Source organism: Amblyraja radiata, chromosome 21 (assembly GCF_010909765.2).
Source record: "Amblyraja radiata isolate CabotCenter1 chromosome 21, sAmbRad1.1.pri, whole genome shotgun sequence".
In the NCBI taxonomy this organism is placed as follows: Eukaryota; Metazoa; Chordata; class Chondrichthyes; order Rajiformes; family Rajidae; genus Amblyraja; species Amblyraja radiata.
In genome coordinates this window covers 12,073,211-12,098,589 of record NC_045976.1, presented here as the reverse complement: position 1 = coordinate 12,098,589, position 25,379 = coordinate 12,073,211, and the positions used below count along the sequence as shown (strand labels likewise).

General features: G+C 43.9%; 1 protein-coding gene across 1 annotated transcript in view; it reads left to right on the top strand.

Annotated features, from left to right (window-relative positions):
• Window positions 1–25,162, top strand: part of dera (deoxyribose-phosphate aldolase) — a 38,439-nt gene extending 13,277 nt beyond the window's left edge. Inside the window, exons 4-9 of the mRNA XM_033039534.1 lie at window positions 3,183–3,278; window positions 4,886–5,020; window positions 7,552–7,680; window positions 22,334–22,446; window positions 23,249–23,398; window positions 24,232–25,162. Of these exons, the coding sequence (XP_032895425.1) occupies window positions 3,183–3,278; window positions 4,886–5,020; window positions 7,552–7,680; window positions 22,334–22,446; window positions 23,249–23,398; window positions 24,232–24,288 (680 nt within the window). The 3' untranslated portion in view covers window positions 24,289–25,162. The remainder of the gene's footprint in view (window positions 1–3,182; window positions 3,279–4,885; window positions 5,021–7,551; window positions 7,681–22,333; window positions 22,447–23,248; window positions 23,399–24,231) is intronic.
• Window positions 25,163–25,379: the final 217 nt, after the last annotated feature.

Genomic DNA, 25,379 nt, shown 5'->3' with positions numbered 1-25,379 from the left:
AGCTACACAATTTGTGTATCCTTTTGCAGGAGTTCTTTTCAACAAAGAAATTGATATGGCAGAGGATGAGATTTGTTTCTTCCCACCAACCTTTCCTGCCGTTCGACAGGCTGAAACATACAGAACATGTTTGGTTTATTATCGTCACGTACCAAGATACAGTGAAATGATTTTGTTTGTGTGCTATGCAATTAAATCAGATCATACTGTACATGAATCAAGCCACACATAAGTACAACAGGCAGAGCACAGAGAAAAATACCAGAGTGCAAAATATAGTTTTGCAGCATTTTAGTTTCACAGACCTCTTAATTTAAAAGTGCAAAAGGGTAAAATAAAGTTCTTGTTGGAAAATCATGCAGGTCATCAAGAAATCACATCAATCGTAAAAAACCTTTTTAATCCATTTTATATTATACACAACCTGCAATTATAAGATGCCCCTGGGTCCAGCTGGCCTCATTTATTCCAGTTCTGCGCATTCTGTGCCTTGAGGGAAGTCTCTGTATTAGCAGTTTCTGATCCTAGAATTACCCAAACCAGAGTGCAGAATGTGCGGTATTCTGCTGCTCTCTGCAAAAAGGCTGCAAACAGTTGTGAACACTGCCCAGTCCATCACGGGTACTGACCTACCCACCATCGAAGGGATTTACAGCAGTCGCTGCTTCAAAAAGGGAACCCAAATTCATCACTGCCTACATTACCCTGGTGACACACTCATTTCACTACTGCCACCAGGAGGAAGATATAGGAGCCTGAAAACTGTAACATCCAGGTTCAGGAACAGCTTCTTCCAAACAGCCATCAGGTTATTAAACACTACAACCTCTAAATAAGGTCTGAACTATATTTACATATTCTGTTGTGCTGTTGCAAGTAAAAATGTCATTATTCTATCGGGGACATATGACAATAAAACACTCTTGACTTTTCCACCACACTCCTTAACAAGTGGCACCTACTAAAGAGGAGCATTCAGGAAGACATGCAAGATTTGTGTGAACCTGGGGGGCAATGTTGAGGGAAGCTGATGGCATCGCACTGGGCCATGCCGACCCCTACTTTATCTACCCTGTGCCTCCAGGACATAGGGCCTCAGAGTGAGAAAATATGAAATTGCACATTTCCTTCATCTGATTTGACTGGATAGATTGCAGAACAGGCATTTTACTGTATCTCTGTACTAGTGACAATAAAGTATGTAACCCGCTAACATTGTTTACCTCCTGAAATTGATTCTTGAGGATACTGCCTGGTCTATAATGGGCACAGTCCTCCCCACCATCGAAAGCATCTGCATGAGGTGTTGCCTCGAGAAAGGGCAACTATCATCAAGGATCTCTACCATCCAGGCCGTGCCCTCTTCTCGTCAGGCAGGAGGCACAGAAGCCTGAAGTTCCATATCACCAGGTTCTGGAACAGTTATTTTCTACAACCATCACATTCTTGAAATGACTTTTCAGAGACTTGGAAGTTGCAAGATGGTGCTGGAAATGTGGCGACTCTCTGTGTGGTATCCCAGAAGAGGATCTATTGTACTCATGAAGTCTCTGCAGAGGACCTATTGTAGAGGATCTGTTGTACTCGCACATCATGAATTCCCTGGAGCGGCTGATGTTCACCCACCTGCGACCCCTGGTTAAACCCTACCTGGACCCCCTGCAGTTCGCTTACCAAGCAAAGATGGGGGTTGAGGATGCCATCATTCCTGTGCTCACCTGGATAAGCCGGGAAGCATTGTGAGAGGTTTTGTTTTGCTTCTCCGGTGCTTTTAACACGATCCGGTCTGCACTGCTCGGGAGCAAACTGACGAAGATGCGGGTGGATGCTCCATTAGTGTCCTGGCTGACCAACTACCTGACTGGACGACAACAATATGTCAGGCTACAGAACTGTGTCTCGGACATGGTGGTGAGCTACACTGGGGCCCCACAGGGGACGGTCCTCTCTCCCTTCCTGTTCACCATCTACACCTCGGACTTCAGATATAACTCCGCCTCCTGCCACCTGCAGAAGTTTTCAGATAACTCTGCAATTGTGGGCTGCATCAGTGTGGGGAGGGAAGCTGACTACAGAGGTGTAGTCAACGACTTTGTTGAGTAGTGTAGGCTGAATCACCTGCAACTCAACACTGACAAGACTAAGGAGTTGGTGGTGGACTTTAGGAGGAGAGGAACACCCCTGTCCCTTGTCTCTATTAATGGTGTGGATGTGCAGTTTACCAGGAAGTACAAATACCTGGGACTGATCCAGGAACGCTGAGGCTCTGTACAAGTAGGGACAGATCCGGTTGTACATTTTGAGAAGGCTCCGCTCCTCAACGTCTGCAGTAAGATGCTGCAGATGTTCTACCAATACCAGTGCCATCCTCTTCGCTGCCGTGTGCTGGGGCAGCAGGGCGAAGGCTGCGGACGCCAACAGGATCAACAAACTCATCTGGAGGACTGGTTCCGTCCTGGGGGCAGAGTTGGATTCTTGGGAGGTGGTCTTGGCGAGGTGGATGCTCCTCAAACTGCCGAGCATCCTGGACAATACAGTTCACCCCCTCCATGACACACTGGTCAACCTGAGGAGTACCTTCAGCAACAGACTGGTTCCACCAAGATGCAGCACAGAACACCACAGGAGATCCTTCTTCCCTGTGGCGATCAAACTGTACATCCTCTGCCCCTTCGGTCGTGGGATAGACTGAGACTGACCCCTCCCTCCACACCTCCTCAATCTTTGCTCATCCCCAAAGCCTTACCATTCATCACTTTATTTTCATATTTTTATGTTTCATGTAGTTTGTGTTTTTTATGACTATTGGCAAATTAATTTCCCTCCTGGGATAAATAAAGTTCTATCGTATCGTATTGTATTGTATGATTTGACTGGATAGCCAGCAGAACAAGCTTTGCACTGCATCTCGATACAGGCAATGAATAAAGTATAGCATGTGACAATAAATAAACTAAACCAAACTGAAATACAAATGTAAGTGAAGGTGAATTGTTTGGACACAGAGGATTGGCTTGTCACAGTTTACAACCTGCAGGGATATGTATTTGGGCCGATTCACAAAGCTCTTATTTAATAAATGTTTTCACTGTAACATAGGCAGATGGCTGAGTTTATTTTCAAGGAATATTTACACATCTTCAACCTTCAATTTATTGAAGAGGTTTGTTTTGTGTTTGTAGGTATTACCACTGGTGCAGTGTGTGTTTATCCATCTCGAGTGGCTGATGCAGTGCAGGCACTGAAGACTATAAAGTGCAATATTCCTGTTGCCTCAGGTAAGACAGTAGTAGTCTGTTTCTAAACCCCTAACTTAGTCCATCATTAACTCAGGAATTAATTTGTTTGGTGCTGTGCAGTCTTATTCCCGCTGTAGTAATCATCCTCGGGATGAAAGCTGAAAGCTGAAAGATGTGCCTTCCCCGCAGTGAGCCCCTTCTTCCACCTTCACCAGCCCTGCAATGCTAATTTGCTAAACTTGGTGTTTGATTTCAACTCAGGGGAAGGCTTGGTTCAGTCCCTAATGTAGATTAGAGAAACAGCATGGGAACAGGCCCTTCGGCCCACTGACTTCATACCGACCATCGATCACCACCTGTTCACACTAGTTGTATGTTATCCCAACTTCTCTGCACATTAGGGGCAATTTACAGAGGGCCTATTAACCTACAGACCCGCATGTCTTTAGGGTGTGGGAGGAAACCCACATGGTTACAGTGAGAACGTGTAAATTCCACACAGACAGCCCCCAAGGTCAGGATCGAATCTGGGTCTTTGGCACTGAAGCAGTAGGGCCACTGTGCAGTCCATTTCTTGCATGCATCCTTCCTGCAGGCAATACAGTGGTGCAGCTGCTAGAGCTGCTGCCTCACAGTACAAGAAGCCGGGATCAATCCGTCTATGTGTGAAGTTTGCACGTTCTCGCTAATGGCGTGGTGCTCAAAACTGAATACAATACTCTAAATATGGCCTCACCAATGTCTTATATAACTGCAACATGACCAACCAACTTCTATACTCAATACCCTGACTGATGAAGGCTAATGTGCCGAAAGCCTTTTTGGCCACTATATCGGCCTGTGACGCACGCCACTTTCAAGGAATGTATTTATAAAATCTCTTGGGATTATCCTTACTGTTATCTGCCAGAGCCACCTCCTGTCCCCTTTTTGTCCTGGTTTTCTTTTTTTCTTGCTGCTCGGTTCCCGAAACTCCTGCAGGTATAAACCTGATCCCATTTGCTTAAACCTGCCCCATGCCTCCTTCTTGCTCTTGACCAGAGCCTCAATTTTTTGGGTTTCCTTTGCAGATTTGTAAGTGGTCTGTGTAAAATTGCCCCTAATGTGCAGGGAGTGGATGAGAAAGTGGGATAACATAGCACTAGTGTGTTCACCAAAACGAACGCTGGACCTCATTGGCTTTAAGCTTTAGAGATACAGGGCAGAAACAGGCCCTTTAGCTCACCGAGTCCATGCCGACCAGCGATCACCCCGTACACAGGACTATCCTACACACTAGGAACAATTTACTATGTCACTGAAGCCAATTAACCAACAAACCTGTACGCCTTTGGAATGTGGGAGGAAAGCAGAGCATACGGAGAAAACCCACGGGGTCACAGAGAGAATGTGTAAACTCCATACAGACAGCGGCAGTAGTCAGAATTGAACCAAGAACTCTACTACTGTGCCACCGTGCTGCCCTTCTCTGCCCCCATGGAATTCTCTCAGGACTGCTCCTGCCATCCGACAGTCTCTGCCGAGCTTCCAGTCAATGATGGATCCCTTTTTGATGTGTTTTAATTGTTTAGTGATCAGAAATGTCCTCCTGACAGTGTAAACTTGTTCCTTCATCATAACCGAGACCGTGTTTTTCCACACAATAGTGGCAACTGGCTTCCCCGCTGGACAGACCCCACTGACTGTGCGCTTGCAGGAGATAACGATGGCCATTGAAGCCGGGGCAACAGAAATCGATATTGTAATCAACAGAACACTGGTGCTGAGAGGCCAATGGGAAGGTGATGGCAGTTCATTTCTAAACAAGAAACTAATGATCAGATAATATTTCTTTAAAATATAACATGTATTCCTATAAAAGTCTATATTTTCTTCTGATCCAGGCTTGATAAAAATCAAAGGTACACAAAAATGCTGGAGAAACTCAGCGGGTGCAGCAGCATCTATGGAGCGAAGGATAAAAAGCAAATTGGTTCTTTAGATCCATTAAATCAACATATTGTCACTAATGGAATCAAGAACCAGAGGAGGTAGACAAAAATGCTGGAGAAACTCAGCGGGTGCAGCAGCATCTATGGAGCGAAGGAAATAGGCAACGTTTCGGGCCGAAACCCTTCTTCAGACTGATGGGGGGTTTCAGTCTGAAGAAGGGTTTCGGCCCAAAACGTTGCCTATTTCTTTCGCTCCATAGATGCTGCAGCACCCGCTGAGTTTCTCCAGCATTTTTGTGTACCTTCGATTTTCCAGCATCTGCAGTTCCTTCTTAAACAAGAACCAGAGGACATGGGTTTAAGGCGGAAAAGATTTAATAGGAACCTGAGAGGCAACCTTTTTACGCAATGGGTGGTAGATATAAGAAAGGAGCTGACAGAAGAGGTAGTTGAGGCAGGTTTAAAAAACATTTGGACAGGTACATGGATAGGATTTGGAGGGATATAGGCTAATGCAGGCAGGCGGGGCTTGTGTAGTTGGGGCATGTTGGTCGATGTGGGCAAATTGGACTGGAGGGCCTGTTTCTACACTGTATGATTCTGACTCTGACAATGACATTGAGAAGAGGTACTCTTTTTTTAAAACAGCAGTACATGACTCTCGTGATATCAGTTTCACCGCACTGCTGCATCAGAAAATCATATAATACCCACCATCAAATGCCCTCTGTAATTCCATTGTAATTACTGAAATGGGGTATTGATGAGAGCACGGGAAAGCTAATGTCCGGAAAGTAAAGAAGAATAAAAATGATGGTGAATGATGAGGATTGGTTTCAGCATTGTTTGTACATTTTGATGCCTGTGAAAATACAGCAATGGATGCAGCCAACCTCTTTAAAGAAAGGTAACCAGAAGGATTTAGTGCTCTCTAGAGGGTTGATTTCCTCAAACTTGATGGCCTTAAATGTGTTACTATGTTTAACAACGATATGTCTGGTGCAGGCAAGTTGAGTGTAGAATTATCACAATTGGCTAAGTAGGAAATAGAAAGCATAGCAGCTATTTCACATTCCCATCATGTTTTCTAAACCATACATATAGATTAGGGCTATAGTTAGGAAGTTGGAAGAACAACTGTAAAAAAATGTTAAGACATTCATTTTTAAATCTTCTGACAAAATGATACTTCACATTTTAACATTTAAGTTAAAAAATTGTTCATTATTTGACTAATTACTCAGTTACCAAAACAACAGTTTCACCTGGTTTATCAAGGCGTTTTCAGAGGTTGGTTATGGAGAGAGAATAGTGTTAAAAGCTGAAGTTTGTATCAGTGCACTGTTTGTGTTGAATGCATTTGGAAAAAATGCTCCCTACATTGGAGCTGGATATCACTGGCAGCGACTTCTAGCTTTCCTTATTTCGGTAATGGTCAATGGTTCGTTGTTGTCACACGTACAGACGTACAGTGAAATTATTCTTTCACGTACAGTTCAGTAAGGTGTTGCCATACCTAAGCACAATCCCCGATTAATACAAAGTGTATAGAAATAATCCGCTGGGACCACATGCAAGAGTTGCCAGCTTTTGGAGCCATTTTCGAAGTCCGGTCCGGTCCGTATCCTCGGTCTTCTGGAGCAGCGCCTGATCCAGGTGCTAGACTTTCCCATTTCTGGAAACATCCTCTCCACATCCACTCTATTTAGGCCTTTCATTATCCTGTAGGTTTCAATGAGAATCACCCCTCATCCTTCTAAACTCCAGGAAGTACAGGTCCAGAGCCGCCAAATGCTTTCATACCCAATCATCCCCAGGATCATTCTCGTAATGAACGCCAACAGTTTTGATACTGCAGTTGATCCCACCTATCTGCATAGCGCTTAAAAATGCATGTATGGTTTAGTGATCTGAAATGTGCTCTATCATTTGGTAGTTATGTGCATTGCACTGATTGTGTTTTTGGACAGAGCCCTGAGCAAGTAAACCCAACAAGTTAAAATCTCATCAACGCACTTGGTTCGACGTACAGGTTTGTAGGTTAATTGGCTTTGTTAACTTTGTATATTGCCCCTCGTGTGTTGGATAGCGTTGGTGCACCGGTGATCATTTGTTGGCGGGGACTCAGTGGGCCGAAAGGACTGTTCCCGCGCTGTATCGCTAAAGTGTAAAGCCTAAAGAATCACTGCATGGACTGCAGCATTTCACAAAGAAGCATCCATCCCCACTATGAGAGGGGAAATCTTCTCAAAAATCTGCCCGGTTTCGCACATTGCCATACTTTATAATGCATTAGTGATAACACATTAAAGAATGTGGATAGCTTGGTATTATTTCTACATTGCAATTTGCTATTTTATGTTCTTATGTGATGCTTATAGAATTGTACAAGGAAATCCAACAGTGTCGCAAAGCTTGTGAAAAGGTCCACATGAAAACCATACTAGGAACCGGAGAACTGGGATCACTGGCAAACGTCTACAAAGCGAGTCTTATAGCCATGATGGCAGGTAACGTGAAATTCAGCTCAATGAGGCCGTACAGTGCTTTTGTCAATGTTCATATGGTAGTATTCTTGCCTTTGAATATGTAGCTGGGGAGTTATTAATCCAACCCATTAATTGATGTTGGCAGGTCAATATGTTCCACTGTGGTTCAGATAACTGCTCTGTTCTTTAAGAATGTTAATTCAAGCATGTAAATAACCCAATTTAAAATTCAATAACATTTCAAAGGAATTTTGACAGGTGTATGACTAGGAGAGGGATATGAGCCAAACATGGGTAACTGGAGCTAGCTTAGATGGGACATCTTGGTTGGCATGATCATGTTGGCCGTAAGGGCTTGTTTCCATGCTGTAATGACTATGGCATGCCAAGGAGGGGGCCTGTTGAATGCATTTACAAAGTTTACACTCTGCATTGGAGCAGGATATCACTGGCTGCAACATGTAGGCTTTCTTATTTAGATGGCCCATCCAAGCCAGTTCCATTTACCTGCAATAGACACAAAAAGCTGGAGTAACTCAGCGGGTCAGACAGCATCTCTGGAGAAAACGAATATGTGACATTTCGGGTCAAGACCCTTCTTCACACTCCAGCTTTTTGGTCATCCATTTCCCTGCATTTGGCCACAAGTCTGTTCAAATTCTATCTCTTAAATTTAATATTCTGGCATATTTTGAATTTGATTCTAAAGTCAAATTCTGTCAATTATTGGTCCATCCTGTGGATTTAATGTAGGCAGGTAGCTATTTATTTTCAAGGAATATTTGGAATACGTAAAACATTACCTTGTCACCCTGATCTATATTTTTATTCCCAAAAGACAGCTTATTTTGGTTTGTGCGATCGTGCTGTCTTCAAGTTGGCTATGTTAAATATCATTGTTCCTGTCGTTTTTAAGTAATTTTCAACACATATTGTTGGTACATTTGTCTTGCTGCTTTTTTACTTTAAGCATGTAGCCATTCTTCAAAGAGTTACAACTTTGGATGTGCTGGTGTATTGTCACATATCAGCAAACTAGTACAACAATCATAGTTCACCTGCATCTCCTCCAACCTCATCTATTGCATCCGCTGCTCTAGATGTCAGCTGATGTACATCGGTGAGACCAAGCGGAGGCTTGGCGATCGTTTCCTCCGCTCGGTCCGCAATAACCAATCTGACCTCCCGGTGGCTCAGCACTTCAACTCCCCCTCCCATTCCACATCCGACCTCTCTGTCCTGGGTCTCCTCCATGGCCAGAGCGAGCAACACCGGAAATTGGAGGAACAGCACCTCATATTCCGCTTGGGGAGTCTGCATCCTGGGGGCATGAACATTGAATTCTCCCAATTTTGTTAGCCCTTGCTGTCTCCTCCCATCCCTCAGCCCTCGGGCTCCTCCTCCTCCTTTTTCCTTTCTTCTCCCTGCCCCCCACATACCCCCATCAGTCTGAAGAAGGGTTTCGGCCCGAAACGTTGCCTATTTCCTTCGCTCCATAGATGCTGCTGCACCCGCTGAGTTTCTCCACCTTCGATTTTCCAGCATCTGCAGTTCCTTCTTAAACAAATCATAGTTACTACGTTGGTCACGTCTGAACCTTTTGGTGTGAAGCTATGAAGTGAGAGGAAATCATCAGGTTGGTCCTTGAACAGCAAGCAGCTTGCTCACTCTGCATCGCCAGAAGCACGGGAGGATTTCTCAAGTCCTTGACATTTTGCACAGAGAGGTGTGATGTTAAATTAGAAAGGGCTGACGGGGGAAAGCACAGAAATTTGCATGAGCTGCTGTCTGTAGTGTTGGCATTAGCATGCTAGCTGAACCTGACGGGGAAGAAGAGCTCAATGTGTCTTAAAGTCATACTGCATGGAAACAGGCCCTTCAGCCCACGATGGCCCATCTACACTTGTCGCAACTGGCCGTGTTTGACCCATTTCCCTCTCAAGCTTTCCTACCATGTACCTGGCCAAGTGTCTTTTAAATGTTGTTTTAGTATCTGCCTCAACGATCGCCTCAGGCAGCTCATTCCATATACCCACAACCTTCTGTGTGGAAAGGTTTTCCCTCAGTTTCCTATTAAATATTTTCCATCTTATCTTCGAATTTCACTGTACTTTAATTGGTACATGTTACACTAAACTGACCTTGAAACCTTGAAGTTATGTCCTCTGGTTCTTAATTCCCCAACCGTGAGTAAAAGACTCTACGCATTCATCCTATCTATTCCCCTCATGATTTTATACACCGCTATAAGATCACCCCTAGACCTCATGGGCTCCAAGGACTAAAATCAGAGCATGCCCAACCTCTCCCTCCAGCTCAGGCCTCGAGTCCTGGCAACAGCTTGTTGCTTTGCACCAAAATTGAATCATTCAGCTCATTGTGCCTGTTTGAAAGTGGTAACACACTCCACCACAGTCTCACTTTAGCCTCGTGATTTATTTTTCTCTTTCAACAATATATATAATTACCCTGTGAAAGTTACATTTGAATCTGCTTCTCAATGTTAAAGGTAGTGCTATGTGAATGGATTTTCCCCCATCTCCCATCTCTCTCGCAATTTATCTTCCTCCGATGCCCTCCATTTCATTCTCCTCCCGAATGGAATAGTTTCTCTTTAGTTTAATTCAGAGGCACAGCACGGAATCAGGCCCTTCGGCCCACCGTGTCCATGCTGACCTGTTCACACTAGATCAATATTATCCCACTTTCATAATCCACTCCCTACACACTAAGGGCAATTTACAGACCCAATTAGCCTACAAACCTGGCACGTCTTTGGGATATGGGAGGAAACTGGAGCACCGGAAGTCCATGCGGGGAAACCCATACAGAGAGAATGTGCAAACTCCACACAGACAGCACCTGAGGTCATGATTGGGTCTGGGCTTCCAGTCGCTGTTAAGAAATTGTAACCCCCATATTGAATAATATGTAAATCTGATCCAATCTGCTTTCTATATTGATGTTCTGTTTGGTCCTTTGCTGAATTGGCCATTTGATGTCCTTTCTATCACACCACCACTTGCACATTACCCACCTCCTCTCCCGAACTCCTGAAACCACTGTAAATGCAAATCCAGATGTGGCTGGCGAAATATACACCTACCCACTTATCCAAATCTACTCCAAGATTGACTGGACTTTGCAATTCGAACTGATAATGCTGACCTTATTACATAAAACCAAAAGCTGAAGCAAATTTCTGCTCATGCTGAATCTCTGAAATTTGAAAAGATGTTAGTGGATCACTCAACAATCATGGAGATAGAATGAGTGTTTTGGAGATTAGGAGATTTAATGGTGTAGTTACCTTTACCTACGATACAATAGAACTTTATTTATCCCAGGAGGGAAATTGATCTGCCAACAGTCATAGAAACACAAAATTCAAGAAAAATGAAATTAAAGTGACGTGGAAAGGATTGAGGATGTGCAGAGATTGGGGAGGGGGGGAAGGGGGAGGGGAGTCAGTCTCAGTCTACCCCACGATAGAAGGGGGAGGAGTTGTACAGTTTGATAGCCACAGGGAAGAAAGATCTCCTGTGGCATTGTGTGCTGCATCTTGGTGGGACCAGTCTGTTGCTGAAGGTGCTCCTCATGTTGACCAGTGTGTCATGGAGGGGGTGAGCTGTATTGTCCAGGATGCTCCGCAGTGTGAGGAGCATCGTCCCCTCCAAGACCACCTCTGCCCCCAGGACGGAGCCAGCTTTCCTGGTGAGTTTGTTGATCCTATTTGCTTCCGCAGCCTTTGCCCTGCTGCCCCAGCACACAGCAGCGAAGATGATGGCACTGGCTACCACTGATTGGTAGAACATCGGCAGCATCTCACTGAGTGGAGCCTTCACAAAAAGTACAGCTGGCTCTGTCCCTCCTTGTACAGGGCCTGTACAACTGGGATTCCTCCATCAGTCTCATCTGTTTTCACTGTTATCCCTTCACCATGGCTTCAGCTGTTGAGACCCTAAGATCCAGGATTTTCTCTCCAAACTCTCTGCTTTCCTTCCATTAATGCATTCCTTTAAAACAACCCCCTCTGACAAAGCTCTTGGTTATCTGTCCTGTGTGGCAAGTTCTGGTTGATGCATTCTTGTGACACACCTTGTAATGTTTTATGATATTATTGGGGATATATAATTGCATGCCTGAAGAAGGATCCTGTCTCTCCATTCCCTCCATGGACGCTGCCTGACCCACTGAGTTCCTCCAGCACTTTGTCTTTTGCTTAATTTTCCAATGTCTGCAGTTACTTGTATCTCTATAAATACGTGTAATTATGTTAATGTCTTGCAATTCTAAAATATTAAGAAGGTTTTATTCTTTATAGACACAAAGAACTTCAGATGCCGCTTTACAGAAAAAAAGTCTCAAAGTGCTGGGGTTACCCAGTGGGTCAATTGCAGATGTTGTCTGACCAGCTGAGTTCCTCCAGCACTGTCCATGACAACCAAAATGTCCCATCTAAGCTAGTCTCATTTGCCCATGTTTAGTTCAGTTTAGAGACACGGACATAGAGAGTACCACCAAGTCCACGCCAACCAACGATCCCCATACACCAGCACAATCCTACATATTAGGGTCAATTTACAATGTTTTTACCGAAGCCAATTTACTTACAAACCTTAACGTCTTTGGAAAATGAGAAGAACCCGGAGATCCCGGAGAAAACCCACGCAGTCAAGGGAGAACGTAAAACTCTGTACAGATAACATCCGTAGTTAGGATTGAACCCAGGTTGATGGTCACTCCTGGGTTGTAATGTTCTAAGAGGAGCACTGTAAGAGTATTGACAGCAACAAAGGGAGCCTGAAGAAGGACCCAACCTGAAACATCAACTGTTCACTCCCTCCACAGGTGCTGCCTGACACACTGAGTTCCTCCAGTACTTTAGTGTTGTGCTCAAGATTCCAGCATCTGCAGTTCCTCTTGGCTCTCTAAACTCTTTGGTAGTATTTAAATGTCCCACATTCTTGTGAATTGTAAATTTACTCTTCCTCCAGCACTGCTCAAATTACCTGTACAGTTACTCCATGTTACAGCAGATGGCACTGTTTCTTGTAATGAAAGTAACACGATGGCAGGAATAAGCTCTATAATGGACAGAAATCTTCAAAAAATTGAGTGAGGATCTGTGCAATGTCTTACAAACTTGTCGAGTTTTTTATGGAGGTGACGAGCATGATTTGTAAGGGAAGGGTGGTGGATGTTGACCACGTGGATGTTAGTAAGCCATTTGAAAAAGACCCCAGTGGTATGCTGATCCAGAAGATTAAGATGCGCAGGCTTCACAGTGACATTGTCGCATGCATTCAGAGCTCAGTGACTGATAGAATTCAGAGGGTTGTTCAGGCTGGGGGTCTGTAACCAATGTAGTTCTACGGGGATCTGTGCCGGGAACTCTGTTGTTTTTGTATATACAGTATACAAGCGCACACACATGCATACACACATGCATGCACAAGCAGACACACGTAGACACATGCAGACAGACACATATATACAGATACACACAGACACAGATTTATATGTGTGTATATGATTTGGACATAAATATAGATAGTAAGTTTCAGATTCAGATTCAACTTTAATTGTCATTGTCAGTGTACAGAGACAACAAAATGCATTTTGCAGATGACAAACAAAAGTTTGCAGATGACGCTAAGTTTATTGGAGTTGTGGACTATGGAGAAGGCTGTCAAAGTATACAGTGGGTAAAGATCATCTACAGAAATGCGTGGAGAAATAGAAGATGGAGTTCAATCAGAGCAAGTGTGAGGTGTTGGACTTAGGGAGGTCAAATGTAAGGCAGTGTAGAGTTAAGTCCCTTAACAACATTGCTGTATAGAGGGATGTTGGCTTCCCAGAAAGTGACAATGCAAATACTGTAGGTACTGTAGGTAAGGGTGTGGAGGAGGTTTACCAGAATGATGCCTGGATTAGAGGGTATCAGCTATAAGGAGAGGTTCTACAAACTTGGATTTCCTCTGCAAGGCTGGAGTTTGAGGGGAGACTTGGTAGAAGTATATACAATTATGAAAGGCGTAGACAGAACTTTTTCCCAGGGTGGAAATATCAAAGACTAGAGTGAGCAGGGCACAGTTTGAAGGAGATGTGTGGGGCAAGTGCAGCGTTGGTACACAAGGTTAATTCCCGAGATGGCGGGATTGTCATATGTTGAAAGAATGGAGCGACTGGGCTTGTATACACTGGAATTTAGATGGATGAGAGGGGATCTTATTGAAACATATGAGATTATTAAGGGATTGGACACGCGAGAGACAGAAAACATGGTCCCGATGTTGGGTGAATCCAGAACCAGGGGCCACAGTTTAAGAATAAGGGTAGGCCATTTAGATTGGAGATGAGGAAAAACTTTTTCACCCAGAGAGTTGTGAATCTGTGGAATTCTCTGCCTCAGAAGGCAGTGGAGGCCAATTCATTGGATGCTTTCAAGAGAGAGTTAGATAGAGCTCTTAAAGATAGCGGAGTCAAGGGACATGGGGAGAAGGCATGAACGGGGTACTGATTGTGGATAATCACGGTGAATGGCGGTGCTGGCTCGAAGGGCTGAATGGCCTACTCCTGCACCTATTGTCTATTGTCTATTGAATGATTGCAGCATCTTTGCAAGAGACTGAAATGCTGGAATCTCAAGTAAAAAGCTAACTGGTGGAGAAACTCTGGGTGCGGCAGCATCTGTGGAGTGAATGGACAGATGATCTTTCAGGCAAGGACCTTCTTCAGATTCTAATGTACTGTTGGTGGTCAGGAGTGAATCTCTTGCCCTTTCATGTCAGTTATCCCCCCTTGACTAAATATATAATGTTACCATCTGAATGGTTAAATGATTTCTCAAATTATTGAGTTTAGTTTATTATCACACGTACCGAGGTACAGTGAAAAACTTTGTGGTGCGCGCTATCTAGTCAGCGGAAAGACAATACTTGATTATAATCGAGCTGTCCTCAGTGTACAGATGCAGGATAAAGAGAATATAGTGCAGGATAACGTCAAGTGAAGTCCAATTAAAGATTGTTCGCAGGTCTCCAATGAGGTAAATGTTAGGTCAAGACCATTGTCTAGTGGTGAGAGACAGTTCAGTTGCCAGATTACCGTTGGGAAGAAACTGTCCCTGAATCTGGAGGTGTGTGTTTTCACACTCTATCTCTTGCCTGATGGGAGAGGCGAGAAGAGGGAGTGAGACTTGTCCTTGATTATGCTGGCGGCCTGCTGAGGCAGCTTGAAGTGTAGATGGAGTCAATGGAAGGGAGGTTGGTTTGTATGATGGTCTGTAATTTCTTACGGTCTTGGATGGAGCTGTTCCCAAACCATGCTGTGATGCATCCTGATAAAATGCTTTCCACGGCACATCTGTGGAAGTTGGCGAGAGTTGTTGGGGATGTGCCAAACTTCCTAAGCATTGTAAGGAAGTAGAGGTGTTGGTGTGCTTTCTTGGTCATTGCTTCAATATGGCTAGTCCAGGACAAGTTGCTGGTTATATATACTTCTCGCAACACTGCAGGATATTTTACTCACTTCATGCTTGATTATCCTAATGTTTTTTTGCATAACACAGTCTGAATACTTTTTGCATACTGTGCATTAACATTGTTTGCATACTCCCAAACCCTAAAGAAGAGTCGTTTCCATACTTTATTGCTTTATTCATTACTTGGGGTGTTTAAGGCACTTAATAGTATACAGCATGGTAATAGGCCCATCGGCCTTATTTATCCATGCCGACCAAGATATCCCACATACACTAGTCCCATTTGCCCACATTTGGCCCATATCCCTCCCAACACTTTGCTATCCAAATGTCTTCTACATGCTGTTCTTGTACTTGCTCTGACCACTTCTTCCGGCAGCTCATTCCATTCACCCACCAACGACCGTGTGGAGAATGTTGCCCCTCAGATTCCTATTGAATCTTGCCCCTCTCATCTTAAACCTGAGCTATGTTTTAGGTAGAACCCTATTTTTAGATCCTCCGGGTCAAAATCTGGAGGAATATGTTTGAATGGCTGTTTGTTGGGGTAGTATCTCTCTCAGCGGGCATACAGCTTGAATTGTGTAGCAAAGAGCAAAAAGGTCATTTAGTATCTATTAAGAAAATAAAATTGCTACTTTGGGTTGACCATTCTCCAGGACTGAAAAGCAACAAGGATTAGCGAGAAACATTGACCCAGAATTCACACACTAAAAGTTGGCCTGTTTTACTCTTTGTCCCATTGAATAGTTTTCAGTGTTCCTGAGAAACGTGGCTTCCCGTAATTTGCAGCTTTTCCATTTGTTGCAGTCCAAAGCTCCATCATAGGCTTCCCATTGATTGAAGATTTCCATGTCAGTGCTTCCATGGAATTCTGCGAACTTCCCTTGGGAGCATCGAGGAAGCTGTGTGACATTCTTCTGGCAACGATTCACATTGATAATTGGAAGTCCACCAGCCATTTATGCACACCGTAGAGGCAGCGTGGCTCTGAGTCATGGTGTCGATTAGGGCTCATGATGGCTCCTAATATGTTTACCTGCTTCCTCGCGTATATCTAATGAAGACTAAAACATAATTTACAAATGTTTAATAAACTAACACTAACTCGTTTTGTACAGAGTGCAGTAATCTCTCAGTTTAGCTCCATAATACTCAGTTAAATCACTAAACCAGTTGGTTTTAATTGGCTCCTGAATTATCTTGTAATCATTTTTTACCATAAGGGATTAAAACCCTATGATATTGAACTTGCTTGTGACATCTTTGAATAACCCCCCCCCCCCCCCCAATACCTCTTTCCCCTCCAACGCCTCAGGATATTTCTCACTGGAGAGACCGCAATTCTCAGGCGAAAGGAAAACAGAATCACATTTTTTTAGAAAACAGTTATAAAAAGGAAAGCTGGGACTCAAAGGGCCAAAATAGCTGTCATTTTATCATAATTGCAGATAAAGCTGATTATAACTAATTGCATACTGATCTCCTTTAGAAATTAATTTAACACTCTCTTCCAAATAATGGATTTTTATTTCATCTGTTCCTTTTGCAATAAATAATTTGTGACTTAGAATTTTAAAATGAGAGTAATAATTTAATGCATTAATCTTTGAAGTCAGTAATTTCATATTACTCTTCACAGTCTTTGGTTTGCAAATGAATTGTATTTTAATTCTCAAAAATGTATTTAAAAAGCATTAGCCATTACGTGATAATTAAGAAAGATGAGTACAAAGGAAATAACACATTAAACATTTCTTTAATGAACTGAAAAATGTTAATCTTGTCCTGTTTAGTGACGAGGTACAGAATTGCAGCTAAAACCCTTGGAGAACTGAAGCAAATGAATTTGGTGCTGAGTGTAATTAAGACACATTGTGAAGCAGTGAGAATAAGAATGTTATCTATCTATTTCATCAAAAGCTCATTATTAAATGTCAAAAGAAGTCATCTGGTTATGGGTTGTATTAAACTATCTCGAGATGGATTTTCCTGTGTTAAGATGGAGTAGAAAGCCTCACAAACCATACAGAATTTCTCATTTCTACTTGCAGATCTCTATAAAAATAACAATTTTAATTTGGGGGGGATAGCAGAGTGGCGCAGCTGGTAGAGCTGCTGCCTCACAGCACCAGAGACCCGGGTGCAATCATGACCTCGGGTGCTGTCTGTATATTGCACGTTCTCCCTGGGACCGTGTGGGGTTCCTCCAGGCCCCAATAACGTGCGGGTTCGTAGGCTAATTGTCGAAATTTCGCCCAGTGTGGGGGGAGTGGATGAGAAAGTGGGGTGACATAGAATTAGTGTAATGGGATGGTCGATGGTCAGCATGGGTTCAAGGAGCCGAAGGGCCCGTTTCCTCGCTGTGGCTCGAACCCGGGTATTTGGCACTGTGAGGCGGCAGCTCTACCCGCTGTGCCACTGTGCCTCCATAGGTTCTCACCCGTAAACCTAATCCTACCTCATGCAACAAACTAGCCAACCCAAACCTGTGCTAACATCGCTCGGCCTTCTAATTGCTTGCTGTACCTGCCGTTATGTTTTCATAACGGTGTACTTAAGAACACAGAGACCCTTCTGAAGAATGTAGAAATAGGAAACTGCAGATGCTGGTTTGTTAAAAAAAAAGTGCTCAAGGGGTCAGGCAGCATCTCTGAAGAACGTGGATTTGTAACGTTTCTGGTCGAGATTCAAGATCCCTCTGAACACCGCTTTCTCATTATTTAATATATGTTTGGCCCTTTTCCATCCAATCTAGACTGATAGTTTGGAACAGATGTTCTCTCCTCTGTCCAAGTACTTTAACTTAATTTCCTCTGCTTGATGTTGGCTACCTCGTACTTTATATTAAATATATAAAATGGAAGGTAGGAGCAGTCTGTTTGTCCTCTTGTGCCAAAATGTTACCTCATCAACTCTTACCTCAACTAATTCCATATCCCTAAGTTTAGGTTTATTATTGTCACGTGTACAGTGCAAAGCTTTGTTTTGCATGCCGTCAAACAGATAAGATATACCATATTCATGTACCATCAAATAGATAAGATATATGATCAAACTCAGGTAGAGTGGCACAGCTGGTAGTGCAGCTGCCTCACAGCACCAGAGACACGGGTTTGATCCTGACCTCAGATGCTGTCCAAGCGGAGTTTGCACGTTCTCCCTGTGAACACATGGGTTTTTCTCCGGCTGCTCCGGTTTCCTCCCACAGCTCAAATACTTGTGAGTTTGTAGATTAATTGACCTCTGTAAATTGCCCCTAGTGTGCGGGGAGTGGATGTGAAAGTTGGATGGCAGAGAACGAGTGTGATAGGTAATCGATGGTCGGCGTGGATTCGATGGGCCAAATCCATCCTGTATCTCTAAACTAAACTAAACAATAGAGAGAGCAAAGGGGAAGATACATAGTGTAGTACTCTAAAATGTTCCAGTCTCGATCTTGAATATTGCCAGTTCTCCTATTTGAGAGGTTCCAAATACGCACTGCTCTCAGGGTGCAGAAATGTATTTGCATGGCCATTCCGCGAGTGACTGACTCAATTTAGGAATCTTGAATGGGATGGGGAATCAGAATTGGGCAATGAAGGTGCAGGTGGGGATGAATAGGTGGGTAAATATTGAATGCTCATATCATTGATTGTCCAGCACACCAGTCGACAAGTCGAGATTGTAAATACTGATCACTAATCACTTTCAAAATATTTTTGAACTTTTCAAGAACCAGAGGACATAGCCATAAGTCTAGCCACTTCTAGCCACAAGTCGCAGAGTTTATTATTGATAGCAAGGTCGGAAACTGTGCCCTCTCCCTGCACCCAGCCACACCCTAAAGACCAGGACTGCACACATTCCTCAAGTGAAGCCGTTTATTGGTTCAGATATCATCTAAAAACATTAATTACGTATCTTTATAAATAATCAACTTTTTGGTGCAGTTTCGTTTAGTTTAGAAATAAAATAGACAATAGGTGATTCGGCCCTTCAAGCCAGCGCCGCCATTCAATGTGATCATGGCTGATCATCCCCAATCAGTACCCCGTTCCTGTCTTCTCCCCATATCCCCTGACTCCGCTATCTTTAAGAGCCCTATCTAGCTCTCTTTTGAAAGTATCCAGAGAACCGGCCTCCACCGCCCTCTGAGGCATAGAATTCCACAGACTCACAACTCTCTGTGAGAAAACGTGTTTCTTCATCTCCGTTCTAAATGGCTTACCCATTCTTAAACTGTAGCCTCTGGTTCTGGACTCCCCCAACATCGGGAACATGTTTCCTGCCTCTAGCATGTCCAAACCCTTAATAATCTTATATGTTTCAACCCTTCTCATCCTTCTAAACTCCAGAGTATACAAGCCCAGCAGCTCCATTCTCTCAGCATATGACAGTCCCGCTATCCCGGGAAATACAACACAGAAAAAGGTCCTTTGGCCTACAGAGTCCGCACCGACCAGCAATCCCTGTGCACGAACGTTAACTTACATACACAAGGGACAATTTACAGAAGCCAATTAACCTATAAACCCATGCGTCTTTGGAGTGTGGGAGGAAACCAGAGATCTCAGAGAAAACCCACACAGGTCACGGGGAGAACATGCAAACTCCGTACAGACAGCACCCATAGTCAGGATTAAACCCAGGTCACTGGCGCTGTAAGGCAGCAACTCTACCGCTACTGTCACCGTGCCGCCTTTAAACGCAGCAATTACTTTTTTCCTGTCGATCGTGCTCTTAATATGGACATCTTAATTGGAACCTGAAGGGCAACATTTTCACACAGAGGGTGGCGGGTATATTGAACAAGCTGCCAAATGAGGTAGCTGAGGCTGGTACTATAACAACATTTAAAAGACACTTGGACGGGTACATGGATAGGAAGGGTTTAGAGGGATATGGACCAAATATGGGCAGGTAGGACTAGTGCAGATGGGGCACAGCTAAAGGAGATCACACTGAATCTCCCCGTCGGTCATCTGTGGAGTGGAGAAAGCGATGTGATGAGTGGGTGTGACATTCTCCGCAAGGAAGGATCAGTCCGTGGCTAGAATGCATCGAGGAGACGGTGGGGGTGGCTTTGGCAGGCCAGCCAAACTTCCCAGTGCTTCAAACATTACAGTCTCCATTGCAAAAGGTTGATGCCCCATTTGGTGGTGGCTTCACCTCGCTGTTATCTCCCGTTATCCGCTCATGTGCATTTCCAACTCCAGATAATAATCCCTTCGCAGTATGCTTGAAGGCTTAGAATCCTTCTGGGTTTGCCTGTGGCCAGATCAAAGCCATTTGACTCTTACAATGCTATTCTCCGGAGATCATGCCCAAATCCTGCCGGCTTTACTTGGCAAGCTGCCTCTTGCAGAGGGTAGTCTGTTGGATGGATTCCAATGATACGGAGACATAGAGCGACACGAGAAAGGTAAGTGCCACAGCACCCACCCGTGCCTTATCTTTCACACACACATCCCTCTGAATAGATGGGCCTCTGGTGACCTTGGTTCTGCACAGTCAACACTCTCGCTGTGGCACTCTTCTCTGCACGCAGCGTAGATGGGGTTCACTCTCTGGCGGGGGGGGGGGGGGGGGGGGTCCAGTAACACATTGCATTTTGAACTTGTTTTAGGATCTCATCCAAAATACCTTACAGAAATATAATGCCTGTTAGAAGCAGTGTATGGATTTTCCTTGTCCTACGCTTTGGTCAAGTTGAAAAGATGTCAGGATGCTCATGCTTCTACATCTGCAGGAGAGAGGCAGATTAAACCATTAAACGGTTAAATGTTTCTATACACACACATACTCTCACGCACTCACACTCTCATACACACTCACACACTAACACGCACTCTCACTCACCCACTCACTCACTCACACACACTCTCATACACACTAACACACACACTCATACACACACACACACACACACACACACACACACACACACACACACACACACACACACACACACACACACACACACACACACACACACACACACACACACACACACACATTCTCAGATCTGAAGAAGGATCCTGACCTGAAACATCACCCATCCATTTTCTCCAGAGATGCTGCCTGACCTGCTGAGTTACTCCAGCACTTTGTGTCTATCTTTGGTATACACCAGCACCTGCAGTTCCTTGTTATTACTGATTAAACCATCCGAGGCACTCATATATTTTTAAAGTGCAACGTATTCATTCCCCCATTTATAATAAGGCCACATGCAAACTGGAGGAACAGTACCTCACATTCCGCTTGAGCAGCTTACAACACAACGGTATGAACATTGAATTCTTCAATTTCAAGTCAGGCACCCCTTTTTGGGGCAGTATCACCTGTAGAACCCTTCTATGGTGGGCAAGTCCGTGATGGGCTGAGCAGTGCCTACCAGCCTCTGGAACCTCCTATGTTCACGAGCATTCAAGTTGCCCAGGTTAAATGGCACAATGGCTGCACTTGAATATCCGACAAGATTGTTTGCTGAAGTCTATGAGGACAACCTTCACATCAAGTGTCATTACCAAATGAATCACGATGTTCCTTGATTCAGCCCCCCTATCTTCTAACTTCTTTCGATCTTTTCCATTTTGAGACTATTCTGGTTCATATTAATTACATTTTGGCTCAGCGCATCCATTCTTTTTAAAATGTCTTTGACTCCATTATTACCAGCCAAATGGGATTCTTGGAGAAATGTAGTACGTACTTGCATTTAATTTTACCAACGCTATTAATTACAATTATTTTTTACTATTTAACAACATTGTTATCAAATCTTTCGTGGAACTAATTCTAGAGTTAAGCGGAAATGCAAGGAACTGCAGATGCAGGAACCTTGAGCAAAATACAAAGTGCCGGAGGAACTCTGGGTCGGGCGGCATCTGTGGAGGGAATAGACAGGCGACGTTTCGGGTCAGGACCCTTCACTCACACACTCACACACTCTCACACACATACCCTTAAACTGGAAAGGTCCCAGACTGAAAGTCGTGTGTCTATTCCTTCCACAGATACTGCATGACTTGCTGAGTTCCTCCAACACTTTTCCACTGTTAAGAGCTTTAAGTAGTTGTACAGAATTTCTATCCAATGGTACTTTTTTTGGAAATATATTTCTTTAAAGAAAAGGTTTTTATTTTACTAACTTCAAAGGATAATTTTCAATGACAGTGTTTCCTTTTTTTTAATTTTAAGGTTCTGATTTTATAAAAACTTCGACGGGAAAAGAAGGGGTAAACGCCACATTTCCTGTTGCCCTGGTGATGGTACGGGCTATCAAAGAATATCACAGGAAGACAGGTTACAAGGTACAACCACAGTTAGGTGAAGAATACACAGTAGCAAATGTGAAGCCAGAGGAAGGGATATAGGTAGAAAGACACTTACCTGTATCCACCTATCACTTACCAAGCTTTCTCCTCCCCCCCCCCCCCCCCCACACTACAAGCAGTCTGACCTGAAATGTCACTTATCCATGTTCTCTGGAGATGTTGCCTGACCCACTGAGTTACTCCAGCTCTTTGTGTCTTGCTTTTGAGAGTGCAATTGTAAGCTGAAACGTTGGCAACTCAGTTTATTGTCACGTGTGCAGAGCTACAGTGAAAAGCTAACCAGTTAGCGGAAAGACCATACATGATTACAATCGAGCCATTTACAGTGTATAGATACATGTTAAGGGAAAAACGTGTAGTGCAAGGTCAAGCTTGTAAAGTCTGATCAAAGATAATCCGAGGTAGACAAAAATGCTGGAGAAACTTAGCAGGTGAGGCAGCATCTATGGAGCGAAGGAATAGGTGACGTTACGGGTCGAGACTGCCGACTATCGCCGCCTTACCGGGACTGCCGACTTTCACCGCGTTTTTTAACATCACCCATTCCTTCGTTCCATAGATGCTGCCTCACCCGCTGAATTTCTCCAGCATTTTTGTCTATCTTCGATTTTTCCAATATCTGCAGTTCTTTCTTAAAGATAGTCGAGGGTCACCAATGAGGTAGATAGTAGTTCAGCATTGGTCTCTGGTTGAGGTGGGATGATTCAGTTGCCGGATAACAGCTGGAAAGAAACGGTCCCTGAATCTGCCTCGCTCAATGTTATCTTGTGCCTTGCAGGTTGGGTTTAAGCCGGCAGGCGGCATTCGCTCAGCAAAGGATGCGTTGTCCTGGCTGACATTGATGAAGGAAGAGCTGGGCGATTCCTGGCTCACCCCGCAACTCTTCCGATTGGGGGCCAGTACTTTGCTGACAGACATCGAAAGACAGGTTAGGATTCCAGCAGAACTTGTAATCAACTTTCATAATGCTGCTTATGCTTTTGGCAATGTTTTTTACCTGCTGAGAATGTCTTTTAAATGCGTAATCATCGGTTGAGGCATTGAGTGGAAGGGTCAGTAAGTCATGATGTACGGAGGGATCTTGGGTCCCTGATAAGGAGCAAAACAAGTAAAGGCTGGTAAAGAAGGTAAACAGTATGCAGCTTTCATAGGCCAGAGTATTGAATATGAGCCAGGAAGTCATGTTGCAGCTTTATCGGACTTTGGTTGGGTCGCATTTCGAGTATTATGTGCAGTTCTGGTCATTAGAGCAAATATGTGGAGACTGAGGAGGGTACAGACGAGGATTTCTAGAAAGCAGCCTTGAATAGATGGTATTAACTACAACGGGAGGTTGGACAAACTTGGATTGTGTGCTCCGGAGCATCAGATAATACTAAAATTATGAGATGCATAGATAGGGTAGACAGTCAGAACCTTTTTCCCTGGATGGAAACGTGAAAGACTAGAGGGCATAGCTTTAAGGTGAGAAGGGCAAAATTTAAAGGAGATGTGGGGGGGGGGGGGAGTTTTTGACAGCGGGTGGTGAGTGCCTGGAACATGCTGCCAGTGTTGGTGATGGAGGCAGATACAATAGTGGCATTTCACAAGTTTTACATAGGCACAGGGACATGCAGGGAATGGAGGGATATGGATCACATGCCAGCAAAGGAGATGAGTTTAACTTGGCATCATGTTCGGCATTAACATTGTGGGCTGAAGGGCCTGTCCCTATGCTATGTGTTTTTTAGGCACTTTTAACAATTCGTTTTTTTCCCTCAGATCTATCATCAAGTGACAGGAAGGTACGCGGCAGCTCATGAGTTGCCCATGGCTTGAAAGAATGTGTTTCACTGCTAGAATATGCTCCTGGGTTCTCAGTCTCTCAATCATTCCTTACCTTCTGACCCTTTCTTTCGCTGGAGCTTTGAAAACATTTCTGTTGCAGTTTTAAAAAAGCATCAGTTTTGTTACATTCCTTGCCTCTTCTTCACATGGCCCTGCTCTGAACAAGTTTGTCGGGAGGGCTAAAATGTGTACATTTTAACGTAATTTGATCATGAGGTTGAAGAAATTCGCCTTTTAATTTATGTTTTCTGATTTACATTTGTGTTGAGATAGGGAATGGATAATCTCTAAGTGTAAGTACTGTACATGGCGACTTGCTCAGTTAGATATCAATCTATTTGCTTCCCACTGTGCACTAAACTCTGATGATCCCACGCCTGCAGCTGATCCCCTTCCTCTTGGGAAACCTGCTCCATGAGGTGGGGTTACAACATGAATTCTGATCCAAAGATAGACACAAAATGCTGGAGTAACTCTGCGGGTCAAGCAGCATCTCCGGAGGAAAGGAATAGGTGACGTTTCGGGTCGAGACCCATCTTCAGACTCTGAAGTCCTTCAGTCTGCAGAAGGCCCTCGACCCGAAACGTCACCTATTGCTTTTCTCCGGAGATGCTGTCTGTCCCGCTGAGTTACTCTTGCATTCCGTGTTAATCTTCGGAGTAAACCAGCATCTGCAGTTACTTCCTACACATGAATTCTGATCCACACAGCTGGAATTATGGGATCACCAAATGTACCATTTGTCGGCAAATTGGCCAAAAAGATGCAGCTGGACTTTATCTAACTGTTAGGAGACTTTGTGGCCTTTAACAATAGCCACCTGCACTGTAAATCACATTAACCTCAATAAAGAATATCAAGAAACTTTGATCATTTTTAATGTTTAATAAAAATGAAACCTATTTAAATATATGTAGTTGCATTTCTTTCATTCATTTCTCTTTTTTATTAAATCAATTCATTTTTAGGTGAGTGCTTTTCTTTGCACGTAACCTCTGTCTGCTCGGGTGACCAGTTGCATCCTTCCTTAATTCTCTGTCCCACTCCCTCTGTGAAGTCGGCCTTCAGGTTTAGGTTCATTA